Source organism: Stigmatopora nigra, chromosome 15 (genome assembly GCF_051989575.1).
Source record: "Stigmatopora nigra isolate UIUO_SnigA chromosome 15, RoL_Snig_1.1, whole genome shotgun sequence".
Lineage (NCBI taxonomy): Eukaryota > Metazoa > Chordata > Actinopteri > Syngnathiformes > Syngnathidae > Stigmatopora > Stigmatopora nigra.
In genome coordinates this window covers 2,822,087-2,845,355 of record NC_135522.1, presented here as the reverse complement: position 1 = coordinate 2,845,355, position 23,269 = coordinate 2,822,087, and the positions used below count along the sequence as shown (strand labels likewise).

The 23,269-nt window shown below is 36.7% G+C and overlaps 1 protein-coding gene across 1 annotated transcript in view; it reads right to left on the bottom strand.

The window, feature by feature from the left end:
- Positions 1 to 3,124: 3,124 nt before the first annotated feature.
- hs3st4 (heparan sulfate (glucosamine) 3-O-sulfotransferase 4) overlaps positions 3,125 to 23,269 on the bottom strand; it is a 78,596-nt gene continuing 58,451 nt past the window's right edge. Inside the window, exon 2 of the mRNA XM_077733749.1 lies at positions 3,125 to 4,507. Coding sequence (XP_077589875.1) covers positions 3,853 to 4,507 — 655 coding nt within the window. The 3' untranslated portion in view covers positions 3,125 to 3,852. The remainder of the gene's footprint in view (positions 4,508 to 23,269) is intronic.

The window sequence follows — 23,269 nt, the reverse complement described above, 5'->3', positions numbered from 1 at the left end:
TCGACCTGTACTGCAATCGTCAAAGAGCACATTGTGTCGAAAAACATCCCTGCAATAAAAAAGCTTTAAAGTAAAAGTTAGACATTGAATGTGGGAGGCTTATTTTCAAGGTTAGCGCCACAAAGGGCAGCGTAGGACTGGCCTTGATGGAATCAATGGCTCCGCCTAAAAAAAAAAAAAAGAGGAGTCTCCGGTGCCAACCTTCCTTCCTGGGGGTGACGGAGTGCTCTGCAGAGACCGGCGGCCATCCTTGACGGCGTACGAACAGGCAGGATTAACGGAGCGATGCATCATCGCTGTGGCAACCAGTGATCTGTAGCCGACTTATTTATTGACTCGTCAGATGTATCGATTGTCTCGTGTGATGAAAGTCCAGACACACATCGCGGGGTATGCTAAGTAATAAAAAAGATTGCCTCTTTCAGAACATTTACAACAAGCAAGTACTAATTTAGCGAGGGGAGAAACAAAACTTATTTTACAAGGCAATGTAACTTTTATGAGACAAGATTTAAATGAACTTTTTTGGCTTTTGTTAGTTTCTTGCTAGGATTTTCTGGTGCTCGGACGTTTGGTCGCCGGTGTCTTGGTCGCAGATCTTCTGGTCGCCGGTCTTTTGGTCTCCGGTCTTTTGGTCGCCGGTCTTTTGGTCTCCGGTCTTTTGGTCGCCGGTCTTTTGGTCGCCGGTCTTTTGGTCGCCGGTCTTTTGGTCGCCGGTCTTTTGGTCGCCGGTCTTTTGGTCGCTGGTCTTTTGGTCGCCGGTCTTTTGGTCGCCGGTCTTTTGGTCGCCGGTCTTTTGGTCGCCGGTCTTTTGGTCGCCGGTCTTTTGGTCGCCGGTCTTTTGGTCGCCGGTCTTTTGGTCGCCGGTCTTTTGGTCGCCGGTCTTTTGGTCTCCGGTCTTTTGGTCGCCGGTCAAATGTACTTGGATATTAAACAGTACTTAAATATTAAACAGTATTTGGATATTAGACAGTACTTAGATATTAGACAGTACTTAGATATTAAACAGTACTTAGGTATTAAACAGTACTTGGATATTAAATAGTACTTAGATGTTAAACAATACATAGATATTAAACATTACTTAGATGTTAAAAAGTACTTAGATAATAAACAGTACTTAGACGTTAAACAGTACTTTGATTTTAAAAAGTATTTATATATTAACCAGTATTTATATATTAAACAGTATTTATATATTAAACAGTATTTATATATTAAACAGTATTTATATATTAAACAGTATTTAGATATTAAACTCACCAAAAGACCCTGCGACCAAAAGACCGGCGACCAAACGTCTGGTCACGGTATTTTCTTAGGTCAAGGACACGGTCATTAATTTAGGAAAATCCTTGAATCTTAAAGCCGAACTTCAGGCACATGCAGGAGGTTAGCATCTCGACATACGATCTGGAACTCAGCCAAATGAGAATTAATGAGCCTTAGTGGAGGTCGTATCGTTCTGTTCTAGTTTACCCGTGTTGCCGTTCATTGTTTTGTGCTTTTCATGACAAAACTCATCAGTTTAGGGTTGCATTGATGGCTAAGTAACAACCAGGGCTGTAAGTTTGGGTGTTTTCTTTTCCCTTTTTTTTTGTCGATGGCAAACTGACATTGCTAAGCTTCTGGCAGCAGCAGCTAATTTAACAAGCCATTAATCTCTAACGACAGAGGAGAGCAGATGTTTGTTAACAAACGTTCGTTGGGCCATTTTGGTTACGTTGTTTGACCTCACGCATTGAGGGTTACGAGGAGGGGGGGGGGGGGCGCTATAGAGTGATTCCAAATGAGTTTCCAAATACTACTTGGATACCCTTGAAAATGAATAGTCTGAAATATTTACCCCATGTTGAATGGCTCTACGTTTGAATGGAATGAATGGGAAAATTTGCAGCCTTTTCACAACAGATAATTGCTTTTCACTTACAAAACACTGGTTTGTGTTTTTGTAAAACCTTGAAATTTCAAAATACAGACAAAATACTGTTTTGTCTAGATTTAAATTATGACGGCTACAGATATTTACCCGTGATTGACGCCAATAGGCTTTAACAGATTAAATAGATTAAATGGCTATTGCAGTCAAGAACATTTGAGCAAAAAAATAAATAAATCGAAACATAGAATAGATTAAATGGAATAATAATCAATCTGGAACAATGTTGCGCACTACTCTCGCCTTCTCTGCGCAGCAGCGATCATATGGCGCGCAGTAAATAAAATCCAAACTTATTATTATTATTTTTTGAACCCTTTCCCCATGATGGCGCAGTTTATGCTCTAGCCAGTGGTAGTAGCTCTGTGCAATCTTATGTTTTTTGTGTTTTACAGCATGTTTTACATGAAAAATTAGACGGAACATTGACATGTACCTGCTTATGGCAAGTGTAGTACTAGCGAGCAATGATGATGTCACTCACACTGGTACTCAGTGTGCTCAGGGAGATTGTCTTTCTGCCCAGACCAACGGAAAATTAGAGGGAACATTGATCAGGAGGAACTAGGTGAAAGTAACTGCATAGAAACTTGGTTTTGCTCATATATGATGCGGTCTTGTCAATTCTTCTTCTCCGCTACCATGAATTAGTATTAGCAATTAGCAGTTTAGCGCAGGATCTGGCAACACATCTTTGCCGTGCACGGTCATCAGTATGCTAATGCCAACCACGCACAAAGACTCCAATTATCGGCTAATGCTCACGATACGTCAGTGCTCTTATTCAATATGGGTGCCGCTAATGAGTGCGGCGCTGTGAGAATAGCCAACGCATTAACGCGTTGGTAAACAACAGGGCTATGGTGCATGCAAAAGAGTCGTTCGTTCTTGAAATGAATCATTTTTGGGATATATTACCGAAGCAGTTAAATCAGAAAAAGATGGGCTTGTGTTCAAGTGCTGTTTTTTTGTTCTTAAAGAGAGAAAGTAAAAGACATTTTTTGCAATTCACCGCAACAACACAGATCTGTAGCATTTGAATTAAACTATAAAAAAGGTATTGTGAGAGTCAAAGAAGGATCAAGTTTCTCTGAGACAACAAAACAAACTTGAATCTACGTGAATTGAAATTTAAGTTGCCGTTTCATGAAGTAGTTGTCCGCAAAATAAGTTAAATTTCGGATAGAATCTTTTAAATTAGTTTAATGTTAAATAAAATACACTTCAACTTGGGGAAAAAATATTTTTTTTAGTAATAACATGAGTGACATTGCCTGCCCAACAACAAGCTGTTGCATAATCATTTCAACAATAATCGTAATGAAGCGAAATTGTAGCTTCAGATTTTCTAGAGTGCGGATATCGTTTCCAATCAATATGTTTCTCCTGGTGACATGAACAATAATCCCTGAAGGTTATAAAAGGAACATTTTAGTTTACTGTTTGACATTTGCCTTTAGCTAGCTTCACTCAACTGAAGGCCAGATACCACCACTCAATATCAATTGACATCTTGAATTGACAGGAATATTACTCTTCTCATATTGACGATAAGGTCAGAATAGGTACTCTGTGGTGGCTCAAATATTATTGCCCTGTCAATTTAATAGTCGGCAGTGATCATTTTATCATAACAAACTTTTTAGCTAGCATCACTTCGTATTTTTCCGTGTATTTTATGTGTATTATCCCCAGGAAACAAAGAAAAAGAGTATTCTTTTCACAAATATAAATATATTTTATGTTTTGCTATATACAATATTCATCGGCCATCTTTATAGACATTACTTTTAGGAGAAGGCATATAGACGGTTGCCGTGATTGCATTCTAGAGCGCCCTCTGGAGATGGAATAGAATAGTTTTTCGTTGTTTTTAAGAAGAGTTCGTAGAAGGCTTTTAGTGGCTCGGTTTGTTAGACCAAAGAACCTCGAGATATGCTCTCTTCTTGTTGCTCCCATTGAAAGTTTTGGCCAGTCATTTGGTAGAACATCATGTTAAAGGGTTTGTAGAATTTGTGCAGCCGCCGAATCACGTCAGGTTCGATTCTCGGGTGAGTTCTTCCTTTGGATTTGCCCAAGCAACGAGGAGTACTGCTGTCCTCGGGCTTCTTCAGACAAGGGAAACCTTTCGTCTTGTTGAAGTAAAAGTGTTTGTCTGTCACGATCCTCTTGAGGCCTAAGAAATCTTGGACTTTAGCCATCTCGCCCGCGGGGTCCACGATGAGCCTCTCGCCGCTGACAAAGTGCATTTGGGAAAGAGGGAAGTACTGCATCCAGCTTTCTAGGTGTAACGCGTAGATTCCGATGCGTAAAGCGCTCCATGAGGCGTCTATGAGGCCTAGGGTTCGGTTTTTAAAGGCGAGAACCTCAAAGGTAGGGATCTCTGGTTTTTTGGACAGAGTTTGTGTGTAGTCCGAAATGGCTCTGGTGACGGGGTTACGCACCACGATGATTAGTTTGATGTCTCGAGCCATGGTGTGGATGCGTTTGGGGGCTTGGTTGGTTACAAAGTAACTGGGGGTTTTCTCCATGGTGATTTGGCCTTCCAGTGTTGAAGGCATCAGCTCCCTGTGTTGGAGAAAGGAAACAAAAATAGATGTTTTAAGTAAAACTGTTGGTTTTTTCAAGGCTTGTTGGCAATGATTGTTTGTCATACATTTTTTGTGGACATTTAGCGGGTTTACTTTGGCAAAATTCATGTTTTTCAGTGAAAATGGCTATGTTGTAGCGCTCATTTTGTCAATACTAATTGTCATTTGCAGGCTAAATACCAAATTGGATTGGATAACTTTATTCATTCTGTATTTGGGAAATTTCGTCGTCACAGTAGCAAGAGGGTGAGAATACAGACACAGAACAAGATATTTTAGACATAAATAGATAGGTAATAAGTACGTTAATAAATAAATACATGAATAAACATATAAATAAATAAGCGTATTGCTATATATACACATACATACACATACATACACATACATATATACAAGCACATATATACATACAACCACATACATATATTCATACATATGCATACATATATAAACACATTCATACATACACATAAGCACATATACATACATACACATACATGTGGATATATATAATCATATATATATAATACATATACATATATATAAGCTCATATATGCATACATGTACATATATAAGCACATATATACATATATAAAAGCACATATATACATGCATACATAGATGTACATACATGAGAGCCTATTTACCTGGGACACAACAAAAACCAAGCTAATATGCCATGGGTTTTTAATATATTTTTCATAGTCTACTCATGATAGACATGTCCACCAAATTCCATGCCACCAAGTGAAACTGGCTTCCTGAATTTTCCAACTTTTCTTCGAGCGCCGCTCCACCAAATTTTACCAAGCTCCGAAAGAAGAATAAAAAATCTAAACAAAGCCACTTCAGCGATTAACACGAGGGTATTATGTTATGAGGAGCAACACATCGTAGTAGCTCAAATAATTACATCCATGAAGTAAAGCGAGGGAGATAAAAGACAAGAAGATGAAACGGCAACCGAGCGAGCATGCTCATTGCTTAATTGACTCCATCTGTGTTACTGCAGGAGCTGTTTTGGAACTTTAATAATGAGTCGGCTGCATATCATTAATAGCAAAGCGCCTGGGGTATTGTTTTGTCATACATTTATTATCCATGCTGTGCTCACACTGTGCAGACAGATATACCGTATTTTCAGGGCTATAAGGCGCATTTAAAAGTCTTAAATTTTCTCCAAAATAGACAGTGAGCCTTAAAATCCAGTGCGCCTTATATATGGAAAAAACAGAAAACCAAAAACGAAAAACTACCACTGTCGAATATTAAAAAAACAAAAACGCCTGAACTAAAACAATACTGTTAAATATGCAGCTGCCATCTTAGTTTACAAAATTTTCCATCATATAGCTCCTCCCCCACTGCAGGATTTTATACAAAAAAATCCAAAACATCAACAATGGCTGGCTCTAGAGGTGACTGTAAAGTAGTGAGTGCTTCATACCTGGAAGTCAATAGCAATTACCGTATTTTCACCACTGAAAGGCGCACTTAAAAGTCTTAAATTTTCTCCAAAATAGACAGTGCGCCTTATAATACAGTGCGCCTTATTTATGGAAAAAATGTCATTCATTGAGGGTGCGCTTTATAATCCAGTGCGCCTTATAGTCTTAAAAATACGGTAGTCACTAACCAATAGGTGCGGGTTAGGCTTTTCTTCAGTTGCTCATTGTGAATCATTAGAATATTCAAAATGATTATTTTTTTCATCCAATCGGAACATCCCTTGCTTTCAAATCATCTCCCATTCCACGAATGTTCATGTCACCCTGCTGGTGAATATCAGCATCTATTTTAGTACTGTTAATAATCCAGTGTAGCATTAGCCTCTGGCAAAAAGCTTATCAAATGTTTACACTGATGCTCATTCCTATTCGCGCTCCCCTTTTTTTTGTGCTTTTGTGCACTGTGATCCCGCCGCTAAATTGCTCCATTAAATCCCTCTGACTCTTACTTAACTGATCACAAACATAAGCGTGTAGGCTTTTGTTTTTTATTTTGTGCAAAGCACAATTCACAACCAGAGTCCCCTTCGCTCATAAGTCGTGTTTGCTCACTAAATGAACGCGTAAACGAGCAGAGCAAAGTGCAATTATAGCGTCTGTTACTGTCACGGAATTTTGAAGTATCCATAATTCTCTTTGTAAAAAAGCAGCTTTTCTTCTTTGCCATTTTTTCTTCTCCTAACACTCGCTTATGATACGGCAACAACCGCCCCCATCTCGTCTCGGGCCTCCACTTGTAACGATATAGTCACATCAATCATTTGTACCATGGACATATTCTAAATGAAGTCTTCTCTTGCCAAAGAATCCAATTTAGCCTGCAAAACATAAGATGCGGTTATGCACATATCGACTATCCTTTCGAGCACATATAGTGGTTAGTTTCCAAGCTAGAAAATCCTGCAAGTGGCCTAGTAATTGCATCTCAAGTAACAGTATTGCATTCCTGATGGGTAATTTCCCTGTGGGTTGTGTTTGTCTCTCGGTAGTATTCTACCGCACATACTCCCCAATGGCGTTAGGGAAATTAAACATATCTCTAGATTGTATTGTGACTAGAGAGAATATTCACTTTCATTAGGTTTCCGTACTTGGAGTTAAATGCTAAAGGTTGTTTTTTTTTCCTGGGAAAAGTCCTTCTCTCGCTACTCTTCAAGTTCAGTTCGGTACTATAAAACGAAGCTTAAATAGAATCACCTTGGAACAAACAATTTCCTACTCGATGGACATAGCATCATTTGTAATGTTCCACGTGTCTTGCAAAGCATGTCCAACTCTTCAAGGTTACGTTTTTTTGGGAGGCATTAAAAGCTATTGTCCTCATCCAGCGCCATACTAAACATCATACATTTAATTATATAAGTACACAATCCCAAAGACTTTGATGGTACAACACAATCACTATCATCATCAGTCATGGATCATGTGCGATTGAAATGTCAACGGCGAAGGAATCGGAAAGCCGATAAATAAGGGAATTCTTCGGTGCGTGGTAAATGGTTGGAATTGCAGTATGGTGTGGTAGTGTAGGTTCACCTTATCGTTTTTGTTTATTTTTATTTCTTTTTTTGCGCTTCGGCTGCTTAGCGCAAATAAGGTCATTCAGGTGGGTAGGAGACTCAAACGATGCTGCTAAATGGACCTTCCACGCCATCTGCTGTTTATTGACATCAGCCAATCGGATTGAGTCGTAAAAATGTGTTGACATAAAGAGTGGGGTGAGGAACTAGACCCTGACCATTTTGTTACCTGTAAAGAATTGTTTTAGAAAGTGACTTTGTCTAAGAGAAAGAATTGAAATGCATGTTTGCACATGACCTTCATTTGCATTACGTTCCGATAATTGTTCATTATATCTAGTTTCTGTATTTTATATCTAGTTTCTGTATTTTATATCTAGTTTGTGTATTTTATATGTAGTTTGTGTATTTTATATGTAGTTTGTGTATTTTATATCTAGCTTGTGTATTTCATATCTAGTTTGTGTATTTTATATCTAGTTTGGGTATTTTATATCTAGTTTGTGTATTTTATATCTAGTTTGGGTATTTTATATCTAGTTTGGGTATTTTATATCTAGTTTGTGTATTTTATATCTAGTTTGGGTATTTTATATCTAGTTTGGGTATTTTATATCTAGTTTGGGTATTTTATATCTAGTTTGGGTATTTTATATCTAGTTTGGGTATTTTATATCTAGCTTGTGTATTTTATATCTAGTTTCCGTATTTTATATCTAGTTTCCGTATTTTATATCTAGTTTCCGTATTTTATATCTAGTTTCTGTATTTTATATCTAGTTTCTGTATTTTATATCTAGTTTCTGTATTTTATATCTAGTTTCTGTATTTTATATCTAGTTTCTGTATTTTATATCTAGTTTGTGTATTTTATATCTAGTTTCTGCATCTTATATCTAGTTTCTGTATTTTATATCTAGTTTCTGCATTTTATATCTAGTTTCTGCATTTTATATCTAGTTACTGTCATTTTTTTCACAAATTGTGGTGTCACTCAAATTTATACCAAGAGATTTCGCTTAGAAAATTTTGCAGGGGAAATTTTCTATGTAATTTATAAAGCTTTATCGCGGAAAACCTTCGATTTAAGATTTGCATTAAAAAAATGTGTTTAAATGTTGAGAAAACGACAAAAAAATGAATGCAAAGTTCCATTTTTTGCTCATTTTTTTGGTACTACAAAATGCTACCACTTTTTCAATCATGTTGTTATTAAAATCAATCAAGAAATCTATTCTGTATATCTAATCAATTAAACATAATCATAATTATTTTCACATGGATTTGTATCTTCAGGAATAGAGTTATTACCAATCATTTCTCTGTAAAGTTTAATATGTTCATATCCACCTTTTTATTAGCTCATATTGGATCTTATTAGTTTGTACAGACAAAGCCATAGAAATCTTGTAACTACTACAGTGATTAAATCCCAGTACAATTTCTAGGTCTGCACACATTCCAGGGAATCATTTTCGGGCTCAACGAGGTGAGAGCCAATTTACATTCGTAGAAACTGTTAATCGGTCTGAGCTGTTTGCGCCGGGAAAAGTTTTTTCCTCTTGAGAAGCTTGGCTGTCTTCAACAATTAGGGAAGATTAAATAGATACCTCTACCCACACACGGCTTTTTCTCCCATCATACCGGTTTGGATTGATCTGCGCTGATACACCAGGCGTCCTCTATGTCAAATACAATCAATTATCCGAAAAGAATTCTCCGTCATGTGTTACCACGTCCTACGAGAGCAAAACCGGAGAGACGTCTGCGTTTATGAGACTAGACAACTGCGATCTTAATTATTTCTTCCGAAAAGACAGCTTGATTCTAGGAGTAAATAATAGAGATATTTTGTTCTGTTTTGGGCAAGACCGGTCTTTTGGTCGCCGGTCAAATGTACTTAAATATTAAACAGTACTTAGATATTAAACAGTACTTAGATATTAAACAGTTCTTAGATATTAAACAGTTCTTAGATATTAAACAGTACTTAGATATTAAACAGTACTTAGATATTAAACAGTACTTAGATATTTTAGCAGTACTTAGATGTTAAACAGTACTTAGATATTAAACAGTAATTAGATATTAAACAGTACTTAGATATTAAATAGTACTTAGATATTAAACAGTACTTAGATATTTTAGCAGTACTTAGATATTTTAGCAGTACTTAGATATTTTAGCAGTACTTAGATATTTTAGCAGTACTTAGATGTTAAACAGTACTTGGATATTAAGCAGTACTTGGATATTAAACAGTACTTGGATATTAAACAGTACTTGGATATTAAACAGTACTTGGATATTAAACAGTACTTGGATATTAAACAGTACTTAGATATTAAACTCTCTCTTAGATATTAAACAGTACTTAGATATTAAACTCTCTCTTAGATATTAAACTCTCTCTTAGATATTAAACTCTCTCTCTCTCTCTTAGATATTAAACTCTGTCTCATGAATATAATTTTGAGAGCTGCTTTCAACAGTAAACTCTCTGTCACCAAAAGACCGGCGACCAAACGTCCGAGCACCATTTTGGGGATTATCGATTGGTGTGGTTTGGGAACAGAATTTTCCCACAAAGTTTTCTCAGCAGGCAGTTTAGTGCAAATGAACGGTCTTGAGATTCCTCACAGATTAAGGCGACTATTTATCAATGGCAATCGGCTGGAAGGTGATAGATGTTGGGGTCACTTTACAATGAATAAGACATGGCTGCACACTGAGCGACGTGTTTGCGATAAGCACCACCGCCGAGATATTGCTTCTCCGAAGCAGGGAGAGGAAAACACTCTAAATGAGCCATTCCTCAACAAGTGCATTCTTGTTTGGCACTCGCGTCAACGTGAGCCCACAGGCCGGAGCAAAGGCTGCTGTTGTGGAGTGGGTGGCATTGTTGTTGTTGTCACAGTTTAAGGTGCCGCTTACTGTTTTTTTTTTTTCGCTGGAAACGGCTGGAAACGGTTTTGCCGTTTGCCCCGATGATGCGAGCGGTTGGATCCAGATGGCTTTTGTTTTTGTTTATTTCTAAACCTGAACTTTCCACCTGTGTGCTTACGGAATGCTTCTTAGCTCGAAGCTTATTTACTGGGTAGCCATGTGTTTTATTTGGCGCTAGTTTTGTGGACTCTAAGTCAGGAACATTGGTTTGGGGAATTGAAAAACATATTTTTCCATCTTTTGTCATGTATGAGTCTGTATTTTGCTTTGTTAGAGTACCGTATTTTCACGACTATAAGGCGCAATGCATTATAATGCGCATTGCACTATAAGGCGCACTGCACTATAAGGCGCACTGCACTATAAGGCGCACTGCACTATAAGGCGCACTGCACTATAAGGCGCACTGCACTATAAGGCGCACTGCACTATAAGGCGCACTGCACTATAAGGCGCACTGCACTATAAGGCGCACTGCACTATAAGGCGCACTGCATTATAAGGCGCACTGCACTATAAGGCGCACTGCACTATAAGGCGCACTGCACTATAAGCCGCACTGCACTATAAGGCGCACTGCATTATAAGGCGCACTGCATTATAAGGCGCACCTTCAATGAATGACACTTATTTTTTTCCATATATAAGGCGCACCTTCAATGAATGACACTTATTTTTTTCCATATATAAAGCACACTGGATTATAAGTCGCCCTGTCTATTTTGGAGAAAATTTAAGACTTTTATGTGCGCCTTATAGTCATAAAAATACAGTAATATTTAGGAATAAGAGTTCTTGTGGGTCATTTTTAAGCCGTTAGTACTACAAGACTCTACCAATGTTCACCCTTAAGGGGTACTTTACAGAATCTGAAGGATTTGACTTCATTGAGCCACAACCCTTGGTCTTTTTATTTGTAAAATAAACCCTTAAAAAAGCGGAAAAATAAAGTGCTAATCATATCTCACTGTTGGGCATGAGGCCCTGTATAATTACCGGAAGTGATATAGTGGAAACTTGGCTTTTTGTGTACTGAACCTTCATCCGTTTAGTTCTATTTTTATAGTAGCCAGCGTTTTATTTATTTATTTTTGTCAGTTTTTCCAAGAAATGTAATCATTGTGTTAGAAAAAAATGGTTCCTATGTGTTGCATAGTAACAAACAAGGACACAGTCAATATATAAGCCTATTTTTTCAAATGTAAGCGGCTACATTACTGTGTAATAATCCATAGTATAGAAAATATTACTTCTAAATGCTTGTTAATCCGTTAGCACTCTTCACATCAAGAACATTTGAGGATAGGAAATGACAGCTGGTCCTGATCAAAACCTTATTCCCTGATCTCATTCCGTGATCCCCCTAAAGACCATCACGCTTCCAACGGTACCCGGGCTAGCCAGGTATACTTCTCTCAACAAAAAAAAAATAAACGCCAGACTGTAGCAAACACATCTAAGGCAGTTTTGGACATGAAACATTCCCAAATCATGTATATAGGAGAAGAGAATGTTTACAAAGCTGTTCCACATAGTACCATTAGTCCTCAACATTTGACTGAAAAGAGGAAGAAAACAAGAACAAACCTTCTATTTTTAACTTAACTCTACGGAGACAATGAATGCACCATCTTATCTCCAATCAAATTCTCCAAAGGATATTGCTGTCTTCATATTAGTCTACAAAGGAGGCGCCGCTTTCCAATATCCATTCTCGAAATAGATAGAACAAACCCAAAAATAATAATCGTACATGATGGCATATTTGTGATGTAATGCAGGTATAATGAGAAACGTTACCGCAGTACAAACGGACAATTTACTTGGAGAAATGTTTCCCCTTAGTGTCATCCCATTGATGATAGGTCCATAGTGGCCTCCCTCTTAGTGCTAACGTCAAAATAATCTTTTTACAAAGATGATAATACTCCCTTTTGAACAGTGCCAGAAAGCTATTGATTCGTTATAAATTGCTCTGGCTTCACCTAAAGCTCAATAAAATAAGCAATTATTGTATTAAAAGCTGTCAAATAACACAATAAGTAGGCGTTCTGTATTGATTATTTTCATTTCAACTCTATTGTGATACTAGTTTAAACTAGTATTTGTCAGTAGAATTGAAGAAATGATTTAAAACCACAGAATTCACATTTTTAAGAACATTTTGGAGTAAATTGATCATTTTTGGAGACCAAAATAGTTATTTTTTGGTCCCATATTTTTGTTTTATTGGCCTTGTCTCACTTAATATAGGCAATGATATATAAATATCTTATATCAACATAAAGTAGTTAAATTTTAATGTAGTGTAATTAATTTTCTGATTTGAATCCACAGAATTTAAATTTTTAAGAACATTTTGGAGTAAATTCATCATATTTTCATACCAAAATAGTTATTTTGATCCTAAATTTTTGTTTTATTTGCGTTGTCTCACTTAAAATAGGAAATGATCTATAAATACCTTATGTCAACTTAACGTAGTACAATTTTAATTTAGTGTAGTTGTTACAAGTCACTTCAAACTTTTCACTCCACTATCGATGCTAAACGTCAGCGACGTTAATTGCCGACCTTTTTCCCAAAGCTCCGACACTGTAGCAATAACAGGCTGCTAAAAAAATACACCAAATATTGCGTGTGCACCCAATAAATATTGCAAGACCTCCTCTGAATATTACAGGATGCTTTTGGGATTTGTTCGCAGATGCTATTAGTAAGTTCAGAGCACAAGCACGCTGTTACATTGAATTTGCTTCTTATTTCTTAACTCTGGCCACCACTGAAAAGAAAAAATAAAACCACTTGCATCACATCAGCATCAATCTTTTGCGTGACCGGACGTTTGGTCGCCTGGACGTTTGGTCGCCCGGATGTTTGGTCGCCCGGACGTTTGGTCGCCCGGACGTTTGGTCGCCCGGACGTTTGGCCGCCCGGACGTTTGGCCGCCCTGACGTTTGGTCGCCCGGACGTTTGGTCGCCCGGACGTTTGGTCGCCCGGACGTTTGGTCGCCCGGACGTTTGGTCGCCCGGACGTTTGGTCGCCCGGACGTTTGGTCGCCCGGACGTTTGGTCGCCCGGACGTTTGGTCGTCCAGTTTTTTTTAAAATTCTGGGCAACCAAACATCCGGCGACCAGACGTCCGGCAACCAAACGTCCGGTTACCAGGAAAATATGGGTGCATTAAATGATCCAATCACGTGATTGGAAATCTGGCCCAATCACATCTTTTTGAAAATCCAAATTGTTTTTAATTGTTTTTCACTATTTTTCCCATTTCAAAATGCGTCATTTTAACGCAATGAACCGCAATTTATTCTGAATCCGACTGATCTCAAGCTTTTTATGTAAATGGTGGCATTTAATGTGTGTGTTTTTTATTCACTGCTCAGAAGGAGACTTAAGACCTTAAACCTTTATTAGTGTTCTCATTAGGTCAAATGTCACATTTCGAGTGGTAACATGAGACTACTTGTAAGCTTTGTGTTTGCAATGTGAATCCTTCTGTAGCCTAATTGGCAATTTTCTTGAACATAAAACCTGAGCAATAATTAAAATATGTTATCGCGATGCTACTGATGATAATATCTTCAAGAGAGGGCTACTCAAATAGGAAACATGTATTTAATCATTTTACTTGGTATATTATTACCTCATTTACATCTAAGATTCAATATATGATTACTGTTTCTGCTAACAAACTAACTTTAATGGAAATATCAACTGGATTGCATGACTTTATATATTTGTATAGCTGAGATATGGCATATTAATGAAGGAGCACGCTGATTGTGCTCGTTAATTAGCATACTGGCTTTCAAATGAAGTATGAATCATGCATGAGATGGCAGTACCTGCTCAAATAATGAATACTTTGAATTGAATTGGTGTTACCACACACAATGTGGAAGAATAACCATGAAAAAATCAACATAGAACTGCAGCTAATTTAAATATTGTGAAATACTACTTTAATATTGGAGTCTAGAGAAGAAATCAATTATATTATAGTGTAGTTCATGTGTAAGTTGTAGCCAATTATGAATACGCATTTGGATTTTTTAGACCCCCTAAAATTAAAGTCCATGAACACATGGCAATTTTCACAGCGTGCATGAATTGAGGATAAATTGATTAAATGTTCAACTGCTGGGTTTGAGAATTGCAAGTACAATAGGCTTGATTTTTTGGAGGTGACAAAAGGGAATGAGTTTGCACTATATTTAATATTTCTTTTGCAGGTTTGTGTTACTAATACTTGACATTGTTAGCGTGGGTTGATTTAGTTCACTGGTGTCAAAGTGGCGGCCCGGGGGCCAAATCTGGCCCGCTGTATCATTTTATGCGGCCCAAGAAATTAAATCATGAGTGCCAACTTTCTGTTTTAGGGTCAAATTAAAATTAAGAGTATAGATGTATATTAATTTTTCTGATTTTCCTGCTTTTTAAATCAATAATGATAATTTTTTAATCAATTTTTCTGTTTTTAGTTCAAAATCATTTTGTAAAATCTAAAAATATATTTTAAAAAAGCTAAAATAAACATTGTTTTAGATCTATACAAAAACTGAATATTCAGGGCTTTTAATCCAGTTCTTTTAATCCATTTATAAAAAATAGAAAAAAAATCTAAATATTATATCTAAAATGGTCCGGCCCACATAAAATCAAATTGACGTTAATACGGCCCGCGAACCAACCGTTGATTTTGTTGATTTTTTTTCCTCAAGTCTACAAACAAAACATCAATTAACATTTTTTTAATTTGACTATTAATTTAACTCTTAAATTTAGCGACTTCTCCAAAATACCACATACAGAGTATAGCCAAATATTTATATAATTTACCTGAGCTGAATTCACATTGGTAGGAGTATACTAACCAGCAGTGGGGGGGTTGTTTTGCACCACAACATCTGGATGCAAAGAAACAGGCTGCTAAGAATGTTCTAATCATGCAGACATGGCCTAAGCTGCTCCATTATGGGCTAAGCTGACCTATCAGTTGGGTTTTCGCTAATCCAAATTGTGCTTTGCCTGCCAGCGCATTGCTCAATTCAGACTCTGAGCCGAAAGGAAGGGAGGGTTGTGTTGGGAGGCATGGGAGAACGCAAACATAATTCACCTGCCGTGTGAGCTTCACGCATTTAAGAGATATCTATCTTGCCGTGTCATATGCCTGCAAAAAGCACTCGTCATTTCCCAGTCCCCCCCGCGCACCTTCCCCCGCAAACGTTCATTCCCCAACAGTGAATGTTTTATTTTGCTGCCATGCACAGGCCTGTTATGACCATTTTTCCGTGCTTTTTAAGAGGCTTTTATTGGCAGACAAGCTCGTTTTCGTGCCTACGTTTGAGTCAAATGTGCCGAGTGACAACTACGTCCAAGACTTGTGGGGAAAGATAAGCTAGTTGAGAGGAGTAGGGAATAGAAATTGGGTGGGTTTTGTACTCCAGTTTGCTCCAGTATTTAATTTCCTTTTAGACCATACTGTCCTTAATTCATAGGCTTTTTTTGACAGAACTTGGTGGACCACCACAAAGTCAATATCTTGTAATCAAGTTGAGTTGTAAACAAATGACCAGTTTTTTGTTATGTGTACTCTTGCTTATCCTGGTGTGCTTAACATAGTCAACGAAAAAGCAGTAAAGGAGAAACTGATGCGCTATTTAATTGAATTCAATGTTTTTTATTGTCCTTAATTAGATATAAAGCTTTTGCTCAAATAATAAAGACAAACAGGCAAATAATCAACAAATAAGAAATAGATAATTATTTAGTTCATCATTTCTAAACTCCTAAATGCATCAACTTAGAATTCATATGATTCACTCTATGCAGAGGATAAATAAGGTCACCCAAAAATTATATCAATTTTTAAAGGTAATGGCTAATCTATTAAAAGGACCAAGCTTTTTCGGTTACCTACTTTTGTATCATTAGTTGCTACACTATCAGCTATCAGTTGCTATTTTTAGGCCACATTTTTAATTTATGCATCTATAATTTTCTCGCAATGTGTCACCATGCAGTTTACGCGTCTTAATTTAAATTCATTGGACATCTGTCACTGTCAACGCCAATGAAACATGAACATTTAATTGAATTGAATGTCTTTTAATGGCAGTCAACCAAGTGTAAACACATATTGCACACCTTATTTAATACCGTATTTTCACGACTATAAGGCGCACTTAAAAGTCTTAAATTTTCTACAAAATAGACAGGGCGCCTTATAATCCAGTGTGCTTTATATATGGAAAAAAATACAATTGTATTATTTATTGACGGTGCGCTTTTAAATGTGGTGCGCCTTATAGTCGTGAAAATACAGTAGTTGTATTACAACCTACAAAGTATTATCTTTTTCTCAATGTTATTTTTAATGTACATAAACTATAGTTAGAAATAATATATTTGATATATTTCTAAAGGCAGTACTGTACCAGTTCAGCATTTAGAAGTTAAAAATGACCATCTTGCGAGTACCATTTTATAAAACACAATTCCGTTTGTTTTCAACTCCCTTTTATCAGTGAGGTCAGGCGTGAGTAAGCTGTTTTATTCCACGGTTGCCATGATAGCACGTATCGGCAGCACGTGGTAGACTCGGCGGGAATGCCGCTCGCCCGGCTGACATGACTCGGGGGAAATTAATTTGCTACACCCATAAAACGCTTGCTTATTTAATCACTGTTAGATTTAATCTAACACCTTAATCTCATCGGGTAGTTTCTATGCCCAGAGCTTTATACCTGCAAAAAAATATGAAGGGATTACAGACGGAGAACCATGTAGGAGGTGGGTTAAAAAAAAAATATATATATATATATATATTTAGAAAAAAAAATAGGATGAGTGGGTTTCTAGTGCAGTCAGGAAAACAAACAAGCACTCCATTAAATGAGAGTGCCTCTCTCTTAGTGAGTGACATCTAATGGCATCCGAGCTTTTTGGGGTCCGGCTATGTATATTTAATGTTGTCAGGATCAAAGCGTGGCGACTGCCTTCCCGGGATCAAAGACTTCTTGTTCGCCAGTGTGACAAGGCGCTCCACTTGAGCATCGGGGACCCCCGGCCACACAAAGGTCTTTCCTCATAGGATGGTTCTTTCCGTTCTGAGCGTCAAATCGGCTGACGCAAAAAAACTCTGAATCTCGTCGTTTTTACTAGATGCGAGGCTGGGTAGTAATTCTCGAATGGGTCTAACGTAAGGGGTGGGCAAATTTTTAAGCCCGGGGGGCAACGTTGACTTTAAAAAATTTGACAGATGGGTTGGGTCAGCAAAAGATATGATACAAATAAAAAAGTGCATCTGTTAACAGTACATATGAAACATAAACAGAAAAAAAGGACTAAAGTATTAACATACTCATCACTTTAAAGTAAAAAGTATAAAGTACAAAGTAAAGTAAAAAGGAATGTATTAAGAAATATTAAAATGTAATTAAAAAAAATTAAAGGGGCTGTAAAACACAAAAAAACAAATAAGAGTGGACAGAGCTACTGCTACTGGCTTCCGCGTGATGGCGCCATCTTGGGAAAAAAAAACATTTACACAACGTCGGCAGGCCGGATTAAAAACGGGGCCGTATGTGGCCCGCGGGCCGTAGTTTGCCCACCACTGGTCTAAGGATAGAGCCCCTTGGGCCACGTTTGAGCAGCTCTTTTCAGCACTTCTGTTGAAGCCCCCTTATAACATGCTTAATCTGCCCCATAGATGTAGTTTAACAAAGCAATGGAATTTGCTATAAACACACATCACAAGCGCTTGGATAATGTTTTTCTGATTCACAGATTAATTTGTGTAATCCAGGTTGCCAACGGCAAAGCCTAAAATCAAATGTGTCGAATGTTTAGAGATAAAATTAAACATAATCTCTCCAGGCATCACTTTTTCTATTATTGTTCTTAGTTGTGTTTCATTCAATATTGAATGGTGGAAACAAGTGGAGGGAGATCAAACAGGGTTTTTATTTTGATAGAAGCATAAAAGGCGTATTTTGCGGGTTATAAATAAAACACGTGGATTCTAATACACAATGTAGCTATGCAGTACTTTGGTTAAGGAGGCACTTGATGGAGCTACAACTGTTGAGTTAGGCAGCAACTTGAGTCAAAACATTCATGTAATCTAAGCTAAAAACATTTAAGGACTAAATATCACCATACACTATCAGACCCCCTAAAATTCCAGGAAAAGTAGCTTTTGCAAACAGTCTGTTGGATGTAAAATGGCTCCACAAAATAATGTTTTGTGGCTTGAAAGTTTGAGAATCCATATATGTGTATGTATATGGACTTGTATATACACATGTATGTGTATGTATATGTACTTATGTATATATACACATGCATGTGTATGTATATGTACTTATATATACATATGTAAGTGTATGTATATGTACTTGTATATATACATATGTATGTGTATGTACATGTACTTATATATACATATGTATGTTTATGTATATGTACTTATATATACATATGTATGTGTATGTATATGCACTTATATATACATATGCATGTATATGTACTTATATATACATATGTATGTATGTGTATATTTATATATATACATGTATATATGTATATATGTGTATGTATATGTACTTATATATAAACATATGTATGTGTATGTATATATATACATGTATATATGTGAATGTATATGTACTTATATATACATATGTATGTGTATGTATATATATATATACATGTATATATGTGTATATATATACATGTATATATGTGTATGTATATATATACATGTATATGTGTGTATATATGTGTATGTATATATATACATGTATATATGTGTATATATATATGTATATATGTGTATGTATATCTAAATATGTATATATAGCATAATTATGGGCAATAGTCTACTAAATCACCACCTTTTAAAGACTTATGTTGTTTCTTTTTGCTTAAAAAAACACATAAAATCCTGTTTTTCCTGAACATAGTCTGCACTACTTTCTATTTTAGCTTTAAGAAAGGAAAAGAAGTATAAGACTTTGTCGTATCTGGAATTATTAGCCCGAAAGGAAATAGCCACTAAAATAAAAAAGATCCTTAAGCGTGTGTTAATTAGGTGCGATAGCGTTTGGGGTATTCAATTTAGCCTCCTAAATTCAGTTTGGGCAATGCATGGCCAAACTGTTCCTTGTCATTCTGTCATTTCTCTCCCGGGCTGATGAGAACACAATGAGAATTGTAGGCAAAAAAAGCCTGTCTTTTTAATTAACAAAATGTATTATATTCGTCTCGCGCCATACATCTATTCAAAAGCCGTGTGTTTTATCTCGAAGAGCAGGTTTCCATCATCTTTTGTCCGCGGCGCCCTGAAATGGACCCGCAGCCGAGCTATAGCCCAAGAAAAAAAATGAAGAAAAACCCCCCTACCGCGCTTGATAGAACCGCTAACTTCAGTCGACTGACGCAAATGGAATTCGACACCGGGGTGTGGACTTTTTTGTACGATAAATTAATCGCCTAATGGCTCTTGCACACATAGGTGATGTATTCTGCTCATAGCCACTTCTGAGAAGCTCGTCTATTGCTGAGACAAAAGACGTATCATCCACATATCGTTACATTTTTTAAATTATTTTTTTTTGTTCGACATGTATGGTAGGAAATAAACTTGCCCCCTCTTGTCTTCTGACAACTTTTGCTGAAGGCCTTGGCACTCCATTATCAGCTCATTGCAGCTCAAGAAAAGTGCGAAAGGGCAAATGGTTTCAAACTCTTGAGAGGTGTGATCACCTTGGCGGGATTTTTCTCATTACATCTAGGTCGACTAATGTCACTGGTGTTTTTATTAAGGGTGGAATATTCCGAGTAACTCGTAGGGATCATATGATGTAGTGATAACATGGTAGGGAAGTGGTTAGCATGTCTGCTTCATAGTTATGAGATCCAAGATTTAATCTATGGTGGGTTCTGGCCTTTTTTGTCAAAGTGTGTCAAAGTGGCGGCTCGGGGGTCAAATCTGGCCCGCTGCTTCGTTTTGTGTGGTCCGGGAAAGTACATCATGAGTGCTGACTTTCTGTTTTAGGATCAAATTCAAATGAAGAGTATAAATGTATATTACATTTCCTGATTTTCACCCTTTTTAATCAATAATTGTCATTTTTTAATCATTTTTTAAGTGTTTTTAGTTCAAAAATCATTTTGTGAAATCTCAAAATATATTGAAAAAAAGATAAAATCAACATTGTTTTAGATCTATAAAAAACGGAATATTCAGGGCCTTTAATCCAGTTCTTTTAAACCATTAATAAAAAGGGTGGCTGGGATAGGCTCCAGCACCCCTGTGATCCTTGTGAAGATAAGCTTAGATAATGAATATATGCGAGACCATTATGTGACTCTATTCCGGTAAAACAAAGCATTAAATATGACATATTTTTGAAGTTTTTGCTACTTTTCTGCAGTCCGATAAAAACATTTAGTTGCGGGCCACAGTTGACCCACGAGCCTAGTTTGAACACCCTTTTCTAAGTAGTTCCAAGTAATCACTCATAAAGTTTCATTTCTATCGCCATCTGTATTATTTGTTTTGTTTTTATAATAAAATTAAAGAATTCAAATTCATTTAAATCAAAACAGTTAAGTCTAATTCAGTCTTAAACCAGTAGGAACAATAAAAGTATTGAAAACATTGAAAACTGAAAAAAATACTGTCTTAGCCAAAAACAAACAGCCAAAAAAAACTGGGAAAAAAGGGGCATTTGTTATTTTGGAGATTTGCCTGGATGTTCATTTTTCATTGCCGTTTCTGTTTAATGGAGCAGATGTTATTCTAATTAATAATACACACTGCATTCATCCTTCATACTACAATAATGTTTATGTTGTTTTGCCTGAAGTGAACCAATTCAAACTGCAGGCCCTTCCCAAACATTTTGGATCTTAAAGAAAAACACAAACGGAGTGTTTTAACGTGTGTGGGGGAGGTTTGATCTTTCAATGGAGTGACTTTTTAATGGACACGTTTCAAATCCGGCCGTAGCAGTTAAAAGCTTGTCGAGAAGAATTTTTACCCGCAATTAATCCTTGAAATCTCTCGTTCACTCTTTCGCATGATCGCTTTTTAAATCTTTGCTATTTTTTATGTCAACAAACCACTGGTAATGTCGTCAAGTCACGGCAATGGCTGCCAGAGGTTTGCAGGGCCGTAGAATCAACGTAAAATAACCGTAAAATTACCGTAAAATTGGCATGTTGCATGTGATCATTCAGTTAGCATCGTTTTGCTTGTCTGCTGACTTTTAGCTATTTTTTTTTGTCTATTTTCGTCTTTGTTTTAATTTTTTAGTGTCCTCTTTTGGTCAAGAAATTGTCGGAAACTAAGGCCATTTTGACAAAATGTGACTCGGTTCGTCATATGTGAAAATATGACTTTGATTCAAACTAGAACTGAAATTATACGATTTTGCATGAAACAGCCTTACACAGTGCAAGGAATTATGGGAAATGTCTGGTTAGCATTACAGTTTTTTGGTTAGCAGTACGTCGGCTAATTTGAGTTAAACATAGAACCACGAAATAACGAAACGTCTACTTGATATTTGCCCAGACAAAAATACACATGAAAAAACACTGATGCTTCAAATGCAGTACTCTGCAGCTTTTTGATAGTTTACTTCCTTATTTACTGTTACCCAGTCCAGACTTGTTTACTCTGTGGGTTTTTTTTGGCAAATCCTGGAACTCTTGTGAAAGGGAAGCGCCTCGAACCAAAAAAAAAAAAAAAATACATTGTATTTTGGTCCAGGCCAAAGAAAGATAAATACTAAATTCCCTCCTGTTGTGAGTATTCCCTAAACACATAATGCATTATTATTTCTTAGTACTTCCACTAAATACCATTGTATTCTTCATATTGGGGCCTTTTCCAATATATGTATTAGTGCAATACTAATTGAAGGATTTAATTTTAATTGAAATATATCTCATCTGCTCTTCATTTGTATTCAATAGGCAAAAAAGTCTGAGCCTACCAAGTCATTTTAACAATTGTCTAACTTTGTAAGTCTGCTACTCTTCATCAAATTGTCTCATTTAGGGCTACTTGACAATACAATTTAAATGTCCCCTAAAAGTTTGAAGGACACCATGATGAACTTGGTAGAAAAGAAATGTATAAGATTAGATAAAGATGCATTGCGTGTCTCATTTGGACAAGTCCTTTTTATGTTTACGACGGCTAAATTTGCAGTTTGTTGGAAACGCAGCCAATCTTAGAAACGTTTTGTCAAACACGGCAATAAAGCCTGCAATTATTCATGTCGCTTAAGTGCTCTCGAGGAGAACAGCTCGACTGGTTTGACTGACTTGGCGGTGTCACCGTAGAAAGAAAATGATGCTTGGTTGTTGTTTTTTTGGGTGTTTTTATTGGCACAGTCGGAAATCAAGGGTGTGTAGACAAAGACTTTATAAAATGAGGTATGTTTTTGTGAAATTTGGACAATGTGGACCTAGAAATTGCATTAGGATTCAAGATTGTTTGGATGCAAAGTAAAATGCATCTCAGGGTTGCGCCCACTCAGATGACATTTTTAAGCAAAGGCTGCTTTCGCTTTGTTTTGCAGCATTAATGCTTTTATTGCTTTATGACAGCCACTTTAAGAACATCGCAGCTATGCATAAATTACAAGTGTTGAAAACAAGGCTGAAACTAGATTTAATGCCCATTGGCTATTAAATGGAAAGATCACAAAATAAAGAAAAATGACTACTTATCG